At 58.9% G+C, this 16785-nt stretch overlaps 1 protein-coding gene across 1 annotated transcript in view; it reads left to right on the top strand.

The window, feature by feature from the left end:
- TOLLIP (toll interacting protein) overlaps nucleotides 1-7945 on the top strand; it is a 23565-nt gene extending 15620 nt beyond the window's left edge. The window contains exons 4-6 of the mRNA XM_019667343.1: nucleotides 674-826; nucleotides 2234-2324; nucleotides 5594-7945. Of these exons, the coding sequence (XP_019522888.1) occupies nucleotides 674-826; nucleotides 2234-2324; nucleotides 5594-5808 (459 nt within the window). The 3' untranslated portion in view covers nucleotides 5809-7945. The remainder of the gene's footprint in view (nucleotides 1-673; nucleotides 827-2233; nucleotides 2325-5593) is intronic.
- The last annotated feature ends 8840 nt before the right edge of the window (nucleotides 7946-16785 follow it).

Consider the following 16785-nt stretch of genomic DNA (forward strand, 5'->3'; position numbering starts at 1 on the left):
CCAAACAGGCACACACACGTCATCACCAGTGACAGCAGACCCCGAGCACTCTGGCCTGAGTCTTGGCATGTCCCCCTCCCCTGAACCAGGTACATCGAGGCAGCTGGCGGTTGGTGAATAGGTTGGATGGGAAGTGGGTCATCCCTGGGGCTGGGTGGGACTCGGGGTCTTGATGGTACGAGTCGCAGATGGTCCACTGGGTTGTCCTTGGGGAGTGTCAGATGGATGCAGCGGGGCTCCTCCTCAGCCTGGTCCTCTGGGCACCTGTATGAGGCACCCCATCCCTCCGGAGGTCAGGCCAGGGTGCCCCAGCAGGTGAGAGCTGGGAGGCGTACGGGTGGACAGCAAGGCCGGGCGGGCCCCTCGGTCCCCGAGCCCTCCACCCTGTGCCTGTCCTTCCTGCTCTCTCCTCCTCACCCTCTCCTTCCGGAAGGGTGTGGTTAGCAGGGACAGCCCTCCTTCCTCCAGTGTGCCCACTGGCCTTCGGGCTTGTCGGGGACCAAGAGGGTGGGGGAGGGGTGACGAATGTTCAGGCAGCCTCAGGCCGTTCACATAGCGCCCTCCGGGCGGAGGAGGCCCAGCACAGAGGGGCCTGGTCGGAGGGGGCGCCTCGGAGGCGCGGCGCGGCCAGCTCCCCAGGTCCTCAGCGCGGTTCCCCCTGTCGTTCCCGCAGCGAGCCTTCGCCATGGACGACCGCATCGCCTGGACACACATCACGATTTCTGAGGCCCTGAAGCAGGGCGAGGTGGAGGACAAGTGGTACTGCCTGAGCGGGCGGCAGGGAGACGACAAGGAGGGCATGATCAACCTGGTCATGTCGTACTCGGTGAGGGTGCCGCACAGGTGGCGGGGGGCGAGGGGGGAGTGAGGTGCGGGGTGTGTGGGCGTCATGTCATACTCAGGGAGGGCGCCGTGCAGGTAGCGGGGGTGTGGGGGTGTCATGTTTCACTCAGTGAGGCCGCCATTTGGATGGCAGGGCAGGGATGGGGGTGTCCGCTGGGGCGATGCCATCCTGTCTCATGCAGACACTTCGAGCTGCTCATGAGCCTCAGCTGGCCAGTGGCAATCTCACCTTCCCTGGGGAACGCGTTGTCCCTGAGGAGCTAGGCCTCAACCCGAAGGCCACAGGTTTAGGTTGTGGTCCCAAGAAGGGCCCGCCACTCACTCTCTTGGGAGGAGCAGCACTGTGTGGTGGCCGTGTCGGGTCACGGCCATCCTGCGCAGTGTGGCGCCCTGTGGCCTTGAGGGCCTGGGCCTGGTCCTGCCCGCAGGCCCTCCATGCAGGGGACTGGGGAGGAAGGCGCTGGCCTCTGCGAGCCACAGGGCCAGGCCTCAGAGCCCGGGCTCTCGCCCAGCCCCGTCCTCCGCACCCGGCCCGTCTTGGGAGGGACAGGGTCAGGGGTCTGGATCCTGGGCCCCTGCCATCTGCTGTGTGTCAGTGAGGTGGTGTCATTATTATTTCAACGTTTGTGTGGAAGGGTTCCAGCCTGCGTGCCAGTCGAAGAGTATAGGCCCGTGGGGACAGATCACCCAGCTCAGCAGTCGTCCTCTGTTTGCTGGTCATGGCGCATCCCTTCCCCCTTTGAATGCTGGACTTTTTTTTTTTTTCTTTTTTTTTAAGATTTTATTGGGGAATTGGGGAAGGGGAACAGCCAAGTTGTTGTTCTTCAATCTTAGTGTGGAGGGTGCAGCTAGCTCAGCTCCTAGTCCAGTCGCCATCCGGCCGCCTGTTGGCAGCTGGAGTCAAACCAGCAACCTTGTCGTTAGGAGCACGTGCTCTCACCAGCTGAGCCATCTGGTTGCTCGTTGGCAGCTCAGCGGCAGCTCAGCTTAGGTGCAGCTCACTGGCCCATGTGGGAGTCGAACCAGTAGCCCTGTTGCTCAGAGCTCACGCTCTTAACCAACTGCGCCACTCGGCCGGGCCGGTGCTGGACTATTTTAAAGCAAGTCTTGGCATCAGTTTGATTTTGCTCATGAATGTTTCTTCACGCATCTTTAACAGACACTTTCATGTGAACATGAAGACATTGTTATACCTAATGAAGTAATTTAGCCAGAGTCAGTCCCCTCTGACCTTCCAGCAGAGCAGGGTTCGGGTGTTGGTATGGGTGGGGCGTTTGAGGGTGACGGGCGCCCCGTGCTGTCTCTCCCAGGACGCTTTTGGTGAGACTGGGCGTGCAGCGGGTTCATATGTGTTCCTGTCTGACCCCATGACCGTCTTCATGTCTTCCAGGCACTGCCCGCTGCCATGATGATGCAGCCTCAGCCTGTGGTCCTGATGCCGACCGTGTACCAGCAGGGCGTCGGCTACGTGCCCATCACAGGTGCGTGCCGCTCCCCTCTCCTCGCTGGGTGGCGCACGTGGGGCTGGGGGCGTGACGTGGAGGCATGAACCTGTGGGTTTTGTGTGCGTATGGAGGAAATAGAAATGGGTTTTCCCTAACTATTGGCACAAATAAGGTGAGTTGAAATTCATGGCGATGTAGAAATGTAGTTTGTAAACATTTCAGTATGTGAAAGACGGTGTTCCTGAGGGTGACATGCACCATGTGCCCTAACATGTTTATTTAGGAGAGAGTCAGTTCTTTTTATGTGGAGACTCGAGCTTCTCCCTTGGTATGGACCTCTGTACACTTCGAACAGTCGCGTACTAACAGAAACGTTACAAAGGGGAGGGAAGACTTCCGGCCTGAACCCTTTGAGACCTGGTCACCCATCGAGGGCCACCACGGCCCCACCCCCACTGCAGTCGCAGGTCCTACAAACAAAGACATCGTCCTGGTGCCCTCTGCGCGTCATCGGCTGTCCCTCGGGCAGCAGCGCCCAGGCCTGAGTCCCGTACCCCCTTCCGTGGTCCGTCCCCCTTGGCCTGGAGCTCCGACCTCGGCCACCTCCGCCAGTTTGGAGCGCTAGGCTGGTGGCCCCTCGGGCCCGTCTCTGTGCTGACACTTCTTGACCATACAAAGCAAAGCTGATGTGTGTCCCGTGACACTGTTCAGCCATGCCGGGCGAGTGGCCTGGTCCCAGCCCTGACACCCGCGGCACAAGCCACCAGCGTTAGCACCACGCTTGAATTTAAGATAAGGCCTGTTGGGTGCCCACCGTTGCATTGTCCTCTTAACTGGAAGTCCCAGCAGACGTAGGAGAGCTGAAGCTCAGTGCCACTCTGTAAAACACATGAACGGTTTGTCGTTAACCGAGAATCGGGTTTTATTTTTCAAACTCTCTGAGAATTCTCTCCCTCTGCTGGTAGGCGCTTATTAATCGCACTGACTTGAGGGGGAAGTGTGACCTAGTGGCCGCACAAGTTTTCCTCTTTGATGCTGCGTCATGAGGGGCTTTAAGCCCTTAGTCGCCCAGCGCGCGTCGCTGTGTGTCTTCCTGACAAGAGTAGCTCCCCGGCTGGAATGGGCAGGAAGGAGCGCTTTGTGTCACCTGCCTGCACAGCGTGACGGCCTCCTTGGGCCACAGTGACATGATGTGACTGCTGTGGCCTGGTGCCTGTGTGGTCTGAGTGAGTCATGTGGAAGAGCGTTTCAGTTTTGGGGCGACATGCTGTTTGGTCAGGAGTCAGAAACCTCAGGGCCCAGTGTGGTGTCCTCGCTCCTGTTTCATTGCCGGGTGTCTCCTGTGTGTAAGTGCGCGCACTCCAGCACCTGAAAGCACAGCCCCCAGCACGTCCGCTCTCACGTCTCCCGGGAGAGCTTGACCGTCGTGTCCACACTCAGTTATACTGGCTGGCCAGGTTTTGAAAGGGCCGTGACCATCTACGCCCGTCCACTCGGACTCGGGCTCACGTTTGAGACCTGGTAAGATCTTCCTCCCTGGTCGATAGCAGGCTGGTGTCTGAAAGCGTGACACTCACATTGCGGTCGTCCTCGTAGGTCTGTTGAAATGCCCCCTCTTCTCCCCTCCCCCACTCCGGCCAGTCCATATGGGCAGGAGCGGGTCTGCGGGGCAGCTACGAGGTCACTGGAACTGTAGCACGTCACCCTATTGGGGAGCAGCATGAAAAACAAGGCCTAGATGACGCGGACGTGCTGTCCCGTGCGCTCTGTGGCCTCTGGTGGCAGCTCTCTCGGCCACGTTCATGGGCTCTGCCGACGGCAGGGTGTGGGGCCATGAGAGCATTGCAGCCAGGACACTTGCCTCGGAGATGAGACAGGCTGTCACCCATCCTGAGACCTCCGCCCGAGACAGAAGGATGCCCTGAACATGGCCAGCCGTCTCCACAGCTACCACCTGGGTGACCCTGGTCTCAGCAGACCCCATTGCCTCACCTGTGAGGAGGGGTGACCCCCTTCCTGTGACCGGAGGTGACCCGCCTCGCAGCACGGCCAGGACCGACGGCGGTGGGTCAGGTGTGGAGGCAGGTGTTTGGCCAGGCCTGGCCGAGGGGCGGGAAGGGGACATTGTTCTGTGCCCCTCTCACTACCGGTGCCTCAGAAGCGTCCTGTCTGTCCCAGTGTGTGGCTGCTGCCATCGTGCCCTGCAGCCACCTCCCACCCCTCCACACTCCCAGTCCTGCGGCTTTGGCTCAGGCTGCTGTGAAGACAGCTTGTGGCTGCCTCAGGGTCTTGGGAATTTGGGAGAGGACAGAAGTCACAGCCTGAGATCACTTCTAGTCGCCGTGGGCCTGGTTGGGAGGGTTGTGCTTTTGAAGCTTAAAGGACTGGCGCTTGAAGCCCCACTTGGCTCTGGGGACGTGTTACCCACAGTCCTGTGCTGCCAGTTGCCCTGTGTAGTCGCCTCCCATCCGAACATTCGTCTGTTCTCACGGGACGTGTTGCCTGGACTTGGGGGGCCGGGCCACCCCAGGGCTCAGGGATTGGAGGGCCAGCGCCCTGCAGTTCCTCCCAGTGGGCATCTGGCTTCTTAGCATCGGCCGTCACTGTCATCCACTTCAAACACAAAGGGGTGATGAGGGCAGGGGGTCACAGGAGCCCCGCCGTGGTCAGCAGGCTGAACACCCAGGAGGCCCCGCGCCACCTGTCCCCTCGCCCGCACGCCAGCCGACACTCCGAGTCATCGCAGCGTCTCTGCCTATCGTTCCCGTGTGTCGTGTGCGTCCTGAGCAGGCGTGCAGCCCGCTCAGTGCCCGCTGTCCATTCCTTCTTCGTCCGCGTCCGATAGTGCCGGGTGCCAAGCTGGGACCGTGGACTCCAAGGCGTGGGGCCAGGGACAGCTGCAGAAGCTGGACGTCTGGGTCAGCGAGCATCTGTTTTGTCTGCTCTTTCATTCTCAGGAGGGGCCCTGTTTTGTGGCCTTTGGTCAGTGGTGTCAGTCCATGCGCTCCTAAGGGATCAAGACGTGTGAGCGCCTGCTCCCCACCCCCAGTGTGACTGGGCTCATGTGAAGTCCGAGGTCCAACCCCCACTGTGCTGTGGGGTGAGTGAGTGAAGCAGGTCTTGCCTCAGGGGCTGCTCGCCTCCGTTTCTCCCCCGTGTGTTGGGGTGCCCTTGCCAGTCATTGGCTGTGAGACTCGGGCCCCCTCGGGGAGGCCGGCGGGGCACCACGTTGCTCCCTGCAGCCGGAAGCAGCCTTGTGCACTGTGGACACCCCCATGGCCCTAAACTGCATCTTGTGCTTGCAGGAGTGCCTGCCGTGTGCAGCCCAGGCATGGTGCCCGTGGCCTTGCCCCCGGCGGCCGTGAGCACCCCGGCCAGGTGTCACGAGGAGGACCTGAAAGCCATCCAGGACATGTTTCCCAACATGGACCCCGAGGTGATCCGCTCCGTGCTGGAAGCCCAGCGAGGGAACAAGGACGCAGCCATCAACTCCCTGCTCCAGATGGGGGAGGAGTCCTAGACCCCCCCCCCACGCTGCCTCCAGGCCCTTCGGACTTGCCGACCCAGGGTCCCTGGGGAGCACTGACCCCACAAGATGCCTGCGAGAGCCCTGTGTAGCCCCTTTCTCCGCCCGCCATCGTGCAGCCCTAGTCCACCACACCTTTGGGGATGCATGTGGGTCCTCGGCTCCCGGCAGCTCTGGAGCGGCAGTGGGGTGGATGTGGTGTGGGCAGCCTCCCCTCGCTCTGTGCCAGGAAATGAGCTGACACGTGGGCCGTGTCCTGTGTGCTTTGGGATATGCGTCTTCAAGTGCTGTGCACTCCTGCCCCGCACGCTGTCCGCGAGTGCTCTGGTGGGAGTGGCCTGCGTGGCCAGGGCCTCAGGAAGGCGCGCGCGTCCTTTGGTTTGTAACGGCGTGCAGTCGTTTGACTTCACTGGGACAGGCCTACTGTTACCCTGAGGCACACACAGTCCATTAACAGCTGGTGTGGGGGTGTTGTTAGAACTTGCAAACTGAAGGAAAACTCACGTGCCTCCCCTGCTGTTGTGTGTGGACCTGGGCTGCTCCCCGGTGTCCTGGGCTGGCGCAGCGGTGCTGGGCCTCAACCACAGGTTTCAGGCTGAATGCGAACAGCCAGCCAGCCCCGCCTGTGAGGGCTGCGGGCTGGCAGGGCTGTCCCCAGCTCAGAGGGTCCCTTACGTCTTTTCCTGCTGTGTCCATGCCAGCTTTGTGGAATGTAATTCCGAGGGGTCACTCCTCCTCTCCTTGACCGGCTCTTGCACCAGAACCTAAAATTGGGGGTAAGAAGTGATAGATACAGTACTTTGCTTATTAAAGGGTGTTTGGGAACTGCTGGCTCACTGCTCATGTTAATCTCAGTAAGCATCGTGCCCGAGGATCCGGTCTGGTCGACACAAAAGCAGCCTGGTGGGTCTCCGCATTTAAGTCTCCTGACACGCCCGTGGGCTGCACACAGGCCTGGCTCGCTGCAGACGCAGGATAGGGACAAGTTGGGTGACACCTAGTGGAAACCAGAAACCTGAGCAGTTTCTCAGGAGCGATGCATCTTAACCCGTGTGCACGCATTGACCACTCACGTACCCCGCGTGTGAGGGCTGGGGGCGCGTTAGGCCACCCTCACTGTCCACCCTGGAGTGGCTGCCCCAGCCTTTGGATGTGGGGTCTTCCAGGATGGACGTCAGGACAGGCCCCTGACAACGCGACGTCTGTGGAGGGGCAGCACGAGGCAGTCAGTTTCAGCCATCTTCCCCTGTCGGCTAGAGAAGGCTGCTTCCCGCCACTGTCGGGTCAGGTCGTGCCTGTCCTGGGTGCTTTCTGTCAGCCTGGGAAAGTGGGCAGTGGAGGGCGGGCCCGTGCCAGGTGGGCCTCTCAGTGGACACTGGGATTGGCTCTGAGCTCGGGGCGTCCCGCCCTCATGGCTCACGCTGGGTCTCGGGGAGCCTGTGGCAGACTTCTCGCATGCAGGAAAGTGCCGGGCGGGCTGCCCATGCTGCCACACTGCCCTGGAAGTGGTGACCTGAACACATGGCACAGGAAAGACAGGCGCCGGTCTCCAGCCCCAGGAGCACGACAGGGTTAGGGTGAGCACGCCGGCACGTCTCTGCTTTTCCACAAACACGATCCTTCTCTGATAGGCCGCGGGCCACCACCCTGGAGGGCCTTCCCTCGCCAGATCGGACTCCCTGCCTCCACGGCACAGTTTTCATGTCAGCTCGTGCCTGGTCCTCGCAGGGGGTGTGGTCCCTCGTGGGATTTGTCACCCAGCTGCAAAGAGGAGGCCATCGCGCCGCGGGCCAGGCAGCTGTGCTGTCGGGGCCATGGTGCAGGCAGATGGCAGGCCTCGGTGCGCTGATGTTTCCTCTGGCCTCAGTCCCGGCCGTGGCAGCGAGCACAGAGCACCCCGCAGTCAGACCCCTCCCCCACCTCTGCAGCGTCCCCCGGGGGCCCTTGTCCCTTTACAAGCACCTGCTGGTATTGTCAGAAGTGACACAGACATTGTGTTTCTGGTATTCTCCTGGGGTCCAGTGTCCAGATTTTTCTTTGGATTGTAAAATATATTTTTACTTTTCAGCCTTCTAATTTAATAAATGATCTATATAAAAATAGAGAATTAAAGTCCTTTGAGGAAAGTTCACCATTTTTGTTCCTGAGTATTTTTTCACGTAGTTCGTGATAAGCAGGATTGATGAAGCAATCAGAGCAAATTCACTCTAGTAAACGAGCTGCAAGACTGTGGAAATTAAAGCAGAACCGGTGGCTGGCTCAGAGCCTTAACCTAAAACATTTAGATCGAGTGTTTTTGTTTTCTAGTTAAAGTTTGCAGGAGTCCCAGGCGCTGTGCTCTGGTGACGGCTGTGGGTGTCAGGTGTGCTGCCTGGCTCTTGGCCGCAAGGCGTCCGACCTCATGCCTTTGTTTGCGCGTGTGACGTTTCAGGAGTCAGAATGGACTGTGGGCCGCGAGCCATGCGTTCTAAGGGCACCACGACCCCTCCTCTCAGGGTGGCAGGTGCCACACTCGGACTGGGAGTGCCAGTGGGCCGTCCAGGTGTTTCTGTCCCTTGCCGGGGCCCTAGGTCAGCAGAACCTGGGGTCAGCATGGACGCGGGTCCCACAGAAGCAGCGCAGCCGGGAGGGCAGTCTCTCCTCTGCCATTCACTCTGTCACAGTGGTTTTTTTGGCCAGAACAGCTGAGAGAAATGTGGGCTAGTGCCCCACAAAAAGCAAAGAAACAAGGAGTGCTTCTGTTTCTAAAGGACTTTGGACAGAGTGCCAGGAGCGCTGGGAGCACAGAGCTCCTTACTGCAGACCTGAGCCTGTGGCAGGGGCTGCACGCTGTGTGGGTGTGGTGGCGGGCAGGGTTCTTCAGTTCACCGCTGTCCCAGCTCCCGGCCTCGGTCGGGCTCAGTCAGTGTTTGGAGGTGCTGCAGTCCTGGATGCCGGGTGCTGGCGGAGCTGACAGACGCCGTTGGCCCAAGGTTGGGGTGCCGGGCTCTGGCTCTGGAGCCCTGGAGGGTGAACCAGAAGAGACAGAGGGTCATGGGCTGCAGCCCAGCCGTCCCTGCCCTGGGGGCTTCATGTCCTCCACCTGTACCCGGGAAGCCTCAAGGGAGATGACGTGGCCCCGGTGGTGGGAACAAACACACACGATCCCTGGGGAACCCGGGACTCCAGCGTAGATGCGGCATCACTAGGCAACTGCCCAAAGCTCCGGTCGCGCTGTCGGCGGCAGCAGGGCGGCCCTTCTGGACCACAGCTGTCCGCAGGCAATGACTAAAACGTTATGAAAACAGCTAGAATCCAAAGCGCACTCAAAGACCAAGAGACTTGGCAACAGCCACATGGGGTGGAAAAGCACCAGCAGGACTCGTGTGGGGACGCTGGGATTGACGTCCTGACGGACTGCAATGAGCAGATGGGGCGTGGCTGACAAACACTGGACTGCTGCAGAGAAGACGCTGGGGCTCGGTTCAGGAGTCACCGTGAGCCCAGGGACCATGAACGCCAACACACTTGACCGTAACACAGAGAAGGCGCGTTCGGTGCAGGGCAGGCAGCGTCAGACGGGCCAGCAGTGCAGGGGGTGTGGGCTGGTGGCGACTCCGAGCAGGGCTCCCGTGTTAAGTAACCTTGTCTCTAAGCCGCTTGTTAGTGTGTTAGCGTCTCCAGGACGGTGGGACCCAACTCAGGTCCCGAATGTGAGTGTCCACACGACGTGGCCTGGGGACAGGCTAGGTGTGCAGAACCCTTTTGGCCACCATGCTCATCTGTGGGGCCGGGCGGGAGGACTGAGGGGCTGCAGTGGGGACGCTTTCATCTCTTGTGTCCTTGGGGTGGCCCTGCCCCCTGCCTCCTATCCCAGATATAGTGTGGTTTTGATGGCTTGTTCGGCTTGGGGTTCAGCGGTTCCCACCTGGCCGTTCCTGCCACAGGTGAAGGCGTCATGGGCTGGTCCATCCCAATTAGGGCTCCAGGGCCTGGGGAGTGACCAGTGGGCAGACAAGTGGCCCCGTGAGCTCAGCTATAATGGGGCCTGGGCAGTGCTCTGGGTCCCCAGTGTCCATGGTGGTCCCGTCTGTATGCTGGGCCGTCTCTTCTCTCTGGTGCATGTTGGGGCCCCTCTGGGTAGGGCTGGGGATCACCACCCTGGACACTTGGCCGTGGTGTTACAGGCGGACCTCAGGGAGCCCCGCCTCCTCCAGCCGAAGGATCTGGTCTGAGAAGCCACTCGGGCCAGGGCGCTGGAGGAGGCGGGCTCTGCCTTCCGCTCAGCCTGGTCAGCTGCCCGTCCAGCTCGCCTCCAGGGCTCCAGGCCTAATGCTTGTCAGCACAGGAGGCTGCTGCTCAGGACCGTCTGCCTCCTGACCCCACTGCTTGTTGTGGGGTCCACGGCCACACCCCTCGCTGCTGTTCGGGGCCCGACTGGAACGGCACTGAGGACGGCCACGCTGAGATTCCCACAACGCAGGTGCCCAGGAGCCAGGCTCAGCCTTGGGACCCCTTCCTCGGCCATCACGAGGGTCGTGCCAGGCTCCACTCACCCGGTCCACTGTTGGTGCCGGGCCAGCCCTGCAGGCACACCAGCTCCAAGGGCACTTGCTCCCAGCCACGCACTCCTGTCGCCAGCCTTGTGCTCCAGCTCCCGGCCCCCTGCCAGGTCCAGAACTCGGACCCCCGTGATGCCGCTGTGGTCGTCCCATTCTCCCCACGGGGCCTGCGTGTCCTCAGCCTGCCTCGGAGGCCCTGACTTCCTGCCATGACATCTGGGGACTGCCATCAACAGGATGGAGTGCCCGTGGCAGCCAATTCCGGTCCCTCTGTTACCACTTTCCCTAGCCGCCTGAATGCCTGGTCCCCCCCTCCCACCCGCACCCCAGTAACCGCTGTAGAGAGCATTCTCCTCATGCATTTTGGGCATTTACTGTTAAACAGTCATGCCTGGTCTTGTTCTGCTATTTTATTTTATTTATTTATTTATTTATTTATTTTTAGAGACTGTATTGGAGAATTGGGGAAGGGGAACAGCCAAGTTGTTGTCCTTCAATTGTTGTGGAGGGTGCAGCTAGCTCAGCTCCAAGTCCAGTCGCCATCCAGCCGCCTGTCAGCAGTTCACGGCCGCTCAGCTCAAGGTGCCGTGTTTAATCTTAGTTGCCAGTGGGCGTAGCCACCATCCCATGCGGGAATCGAACCGGCAACCTTGTTGTTAGGAGCACAAGCTCAGCAGCTGAGCCACCCGGCCGCCCGTTGGCAGCTCAGCAGCAGCTCAGCTCGGGCGCAGCTCACTGGCCCATGTGGGAATCGAACCAGCAACCCTGTTGCTCAGAGCTTGCGCTCTAACCAACTGAGCCACTTGGCTGGCCCTGTTTTGCTATTTTAATTGGGCTCCTGTCACTGAGTCTGGTCAGGTGAGGCTACTGGCTTGTTGGTGTCATGACCAGCCACTGTCTGCCACCTCTTTTCAGTTCTCTTACTGTTTGTAGTGGTTTTTCCACCGATTCTGTGGGTTTTCCATACATTGATCCTGTCACCTGAAAGTAGAGATGGAGTCAGTCCTTTTGGGCTGCACCAGAGTACCCCCAGCGCGGCTCAAAGGGCTAACAGTGCCATCTCTCGGCTCCGGAGGCTGGCAGCCATCACAGTGCTGGCAACTCGGTGTCTGCGGGGCCACTTCCTGGGCGCAGATGGCCTGCTTTTCCGTGTCCTGCGTGGTGAAGGGGCGAGGGGACACTGACCCTATCACGGGTGCTCCACCTCGTGACCAGTCACCTTCCAAAGACCCTGCTTCCTGATAACGTCCACTAGGGGTCAGGTTTCCACAGGAATTTGGGGAGCAAACACGCAGCGCGGACTGCGCTTTGTCTTTTGCCCAGAACCGTGGCTCGTGGCTTCACACAGGTGGACGTCATGGCCAATTTACTTCAAGCCCGAGGCCAGCTGAGAGGACCAGGACAGGGATACATGGCCCTTTCACGTTGGAGGTGGGGGCAGGAGGCCAGCGAGGTCTCGCTCGTGTCCGCGTGGGTCTCAGGCCCGGCTGGCCAGCTCTCCGTGCTCGGGGCTGAGGCGGAGATGCAGGAGAACAGGACAACACGTGGAGGAGGCCTCCTGGGGGGCAGGGCCAGTGGCGCAGTGACACACGGCTCACATTTCCAAGAGGGACAGGCTCTGCCACCGCAGCTCTAACAGCCGCAGGGCGATGGGTTGGGGTGTGGACGCAGCAACCCACGCAGAAACGCCTGTCCTCAGCGACGGGCAGGTGCGCTCAGGCGGGAAGAGTAAAAGCCCAACTCGGGGTTCAAGTGAGAACAAGGGCATGGGGACACTTCCAGGAGGCTGCGCGGGTGACAGTGAAGGGGTGGCTGGAGGGAGGCACCGTCTAGAAGGTGTGTTTCTGAGACAGGAGTAGGGAGGCTGTGTTGCCGGGGTGGCCTTGGGAGCCAGCTGGGTGTGCAGGGCCTGGGGCAGTGGGGCCAGGGCGGCCTCTCTCAGGGTCCCCGTCCTGCGCCTGCCCTCACTGCCAGGCTGGACCACATCCATCTCATGGGATAAAGGCCAGAGTCCTGCCAGGGGCTCCAGCCCCTCTGCCGCCTCTCCCCCTCCCCCCCGGCCCCACGCTGCCCCAGGCGCGCCAGCGTGCCCGCCCCAGGGCCCTTGCGCCTTTCCTCGCACGTCCCCGTTGGGGCAGCTTCTCTGGCCACCCTGGCGATCTCTCGTGCCTTCCCACACGGCCCCTTTTTCTCATCTCTCCTGCTTACTGTCCATGCACAGCAGATGCCGACGTGTGTGTGTGGGGCTCCCCCTGACCCCGGGCCCGGCACCCACACAGCAGGCGCTCGGGCGGCACTCGCTGAAGGAACAAACGAGGAAAGGATGCCAGTGTCAGCTTCGCCAGGCCAGTCCCCAGCCGTGGCCAAGGGCCAACAGGAATCAGCTCATGGTGGCTCTGGGGGCACGAGTGTGGGGGTCCTGCCCCCACAGTGTGGGCGCACACAGACCCCCTGCCTCCGGGCCATTGTCCCTGGTGTTGACGAAGGCAGCCAGTTTATTATCATTGTCTCTGATTTTATTTTTGAAAATAATTTGAAAGCGTCCCTTGAACTGTTCATTTCTGGAAAGCAGCCTTTGTGGAAACAGAAAACTGCAGCCAAATTTGATTTGAAATTTTAAGTTTTCAATTAGGGAAACCAGGACTGTCTCTCCCAGCACTTGGCAAATCCCTCGTTTCCTGCATTTTGAGTCCCCGAAATAAAATGCTGGCCCCACATTTCTATCAGTGGGAGGACGGTGCGGGTTCTCAGCGGACAGGACAGGAGCCAGTAAAGGGAGGAAAGGAGCTGAGGGTGTTGATGGGGCTTTGCAGGAACATTTTATTTAATGACACAAGTCAGCAGCACGCGTCCTTGGAGCCACGTCGCGTCCTCGGCTGCCGCTGATGGGCCTCACGGGAAACACTAAAACTCACAGAGCACAAGGCGTCCTCTTTTCACCAATTTGTGACTTTGTCACTAAGAGAATTACCTCCAGCACCTGTTAACTGTGAGGTACGCCAACATTAAAGCAATAAGCCCCATTTAGGAGAAGATGGAAAAGTGAAAACTTACAAAAACTTGCGATGCAGGCGTCATTAACTCAGCATGGAAGCCCCGTCACTTTCCTCCCCTGACTGGCGTGCACTCATCCCTGTGCTCGGCTGGGTGAGTGCAGGCTGAGTGGACAGCACAACGCACGCCGAAGGCATGGGGCGTGTGGGGTGATGCCAGTGCAGGCGGGTGCGCCCGGTGCTGACCCGCGGCTCCTGGCTGGGTGGGAGCTCTGCCCGCCAAGCCTGCCCACCACGGACGTCGATGCCTTCTGCCCTTCACAGATCACATGGGAAGACTCCAGGGTGCCACCTGGCTCTTGGCCCTGCCTCAGATGAGCTTGGCAGGTGAGCTGGGGTCACCCAAGGGTCTATCCAGGCATCTGCTGGGCTGTGGAAGCCCACACAAGATCCAGGTTGGCCTGTGAGGCCAGGTAGCTGGTGATAGGGCCGGGGGTCCACCTGATGGATGAGGGGCACTCAAGGCCTAGGAGAGAGGCACAACAGCCCCGCCGCGTTCAGGACTGCGCCGGGCCGATGGCAGGGGGACTGGCCTGGAGCGAGACGACAGCACAGAATAGTGTGGGGGCCGAGACGTGGCACCCTCTGGCCTCTGGGCCCATGGGCTGGGTCTAGAGCAGGTGGGGACCCCGCAGCTGACGCTTCACCTCAGCCCTCCCTCAGTGACTCTGGGGCTGTGGTGACATTCCACTTGACCTTCAGAATGAGGCAGCACGCAGCTTGTCCAGGCACACAAGCCTGAAGCGTGCCTCTGGGCGCTGCCTCCAGAGTGACCGTGAGGAGGAAGTGTCCTGCCTGGCGGAGTGGTCAGGTCTCTCAGTGGGGACCTGCTGCCGCTGCTGGCAGTGCTGATGCCTCTCCTAGGAGACCCTGTCGAGGTCAGCTGTGAGCCAGGATGTCCCGTGTTGCACAGACCCAGACCTCAGGGCAGCGTCCCCGGTGGCTTGCGGACGGGCTCGTAGACAAGGCTCAGAGCCCCTTGAGGCAGCCAGATCACATGGTCCCTGGGCAGAGGACAGACCCAGAGGCTAGGACTATGCCCCCAAGGCCCGCCGCCCCACTTGAGAGGAATGCCTCTTCCCAGGAGCACAGTGCGGAAGGTTTTTTTGGAACTTCTCTTTGAAAAGAGCCCAAAATGTTAGATACTCTGTGTTTAAAAACTCTTCCTGAAAAATTTTAAAAGATGACAAGAGAAAGGGGGACCCAAAGAGATGCTTCCAGCAAGCTTGACCTCCAGCGCAGGCAGCACTGTGGGGTGTAAGGTGGGGGTGTCACAATGAACGGAGGGCACATCGTGTTCACTGTGGGTGGGAATATAAGATGGCACAGCTGCCATGGAAAAGCGTGTGGAAGCTCCTCAAAAAATTAAACTGAATTGCCATGTGACCCAGCAAGTCCACTTCTGGGTACGTCCCCAAAAGAACTGAAAGCAGGGACTTGATGAGATATGTGTGCACACCGTGTTCGTAGGGCGTTGGTCACAGCGGAATGAAATGTGGACACAACCCGAGTGTCCATCAACAAAAGAACACACACAAAACGTGGTCCGTCCACACCGTGGAATGTCACTCAGCCTTAAAAAGGAGGGCGTTCTCACAGCTGCTTCAGCACGGATGGACCCTGAGGACATTGTGCTGAGTGAAATGAGCCAGACACAGGGGGACAAATTCTCTGTGACTCCACTTACAGGACTTATTTAGTCAAATTCACGGAGACAGAAAGTAGGACGGGTACCCGGGGCTGGGGGCGGGGGTGGGAAGTGAGTGTTTCACGGGGACAGAGTTTCAGTTTGGGACGATGGAGACAATTATGGAGATGGATGGCGGCGATGGCTGTGCAGCAGTGTGAATATATTTAATACCACGTAACTGTACACTTTAAAAAATGGTTAAGATGGTGAATTTTATGTTCTGTGTATGGTACAGTAAAATGCAGAGGACCGTACTTCTGACTGCAGGGCAAGGAGATAAGACCAAGACCGAGAAGCACGAACCATGAAGAAAAAACTGATAAGTCTGACTCATAAAAATTAGGAAGGCCTGTGTGGGAGAGGTTGGTTCTGAGAGGCGCGCTTCTTGATTGGCTATAGCACTGTGTGTGACCGATTTCTTTGCTGACCGTTCTCTCCCTTTAGCGCTAATACATTTAGCCAGCGTTTACCGTCTCGTTGGAGTTCACCTTCCTGTGTTGCCTCTTCCACACAGGGTCTGTGCGAGGTCCACTTGCTGTTGAAAATGTCTCTTTTTAAATGTGACTCTGAAATGCTAGTTGAGTTGGGTAGAGAATTCGGCGCTGAGGCAGTCCCCTCGGCACGGTGGACACGTCACGTCACAGCCTCCTTGCACCCGGCGTTCCTGACTCTTATCCCTTGTAGGCAAATGGTCTCGCATTCTGGTAGCTTTGAGGTTTGTCCTTTTCCTTGATATTCCAAAATCTCACTACTAAGCACTAGGGGTGGATGGATGTCTTTATGTTCCCTGGCTCTCAGTGAGCGCTTTCAGTCAAAGAGCTCATGTCTTCAGTTCTGAAAGATCACTTATTATTATTTACTCAAATATTGTCCTGTGGCCGGGGCCCCCTCTCACCATTGGGACTTCCCCAAAATCTCCTTCTTTGAAGGATGTCTGTCGGTTTTACAGATAATTCATTTCCTTGTTTTCAGTTGCTGCTATTTTAAAGTTTCTATCTTTGTCATAGTTTTTGTGTCTGTGGGGGAAGATATGTGCACATTTCCACCTGGAAACCAGAAATCCCTTTTGGAAAATGTTTCAAGTTCAGGTGACACTGTCTTGTTTATTCATTGTGTTGATTTTTATAGTTACCTCCTCTACGGCGACAGCAGTCTTGTGGCCGCCGTGTGGGCTCTGGCGTCAACTGCCTGGACTTGAGCCCAGCTTTAACCCCTGACCGAAGCAGGTCTTCTCATGGCTTTGTGCCTCAGTTTCCCCATATGTAAGGTGGGAGAAACAATGGCACACATTGCATAGGGTGTTTATCGGGGTTAACTGAGGACAGATGCTGGCACTCGGGAAACACTCCGCCTATGTGAACTCGGGTCTGTGGAGTGACACTCTTCCAGGTGCCTTACAAACGTGTTTAAGTTGTGATGAGGTGTGTGGGTTTCAGGAAACAATTGTGCCGCAAGAATGACTGAGGTTTAGGGATCACTGTTGTTTTGCATGTGAGTTAATGAAGTCTTGAGCGGGGGCATGACCTGGACACAGAACCCCCAGGAATTCAGACTGTGGGGCACACGGTAACCCTATAAAAGCTGACCCTAGTGGTGACCGAGGGGCAGCCAGCCTCACCTGCAACCTGTCAGCCCACAGGCCCATCTCCCCAGTGGCCTGCCCTGACAGGCCCCCTTTTGGGGGTAT

This window comes from Hipposideros armiger, unplaced genomic scaffold (assembly GCF_001890085.2).
Source record: "Hipposideros armiger isolate ML-2016 unplaced genomic scaffold, ASM189008v1 scaffold_494, whole genome shotgun sequence".
NCBI lineage: Eukaryota > Metazoa > Chordata > Mammalia > Chiroptera > Hipposideridae > Hipposideros > Hipposideros armiger.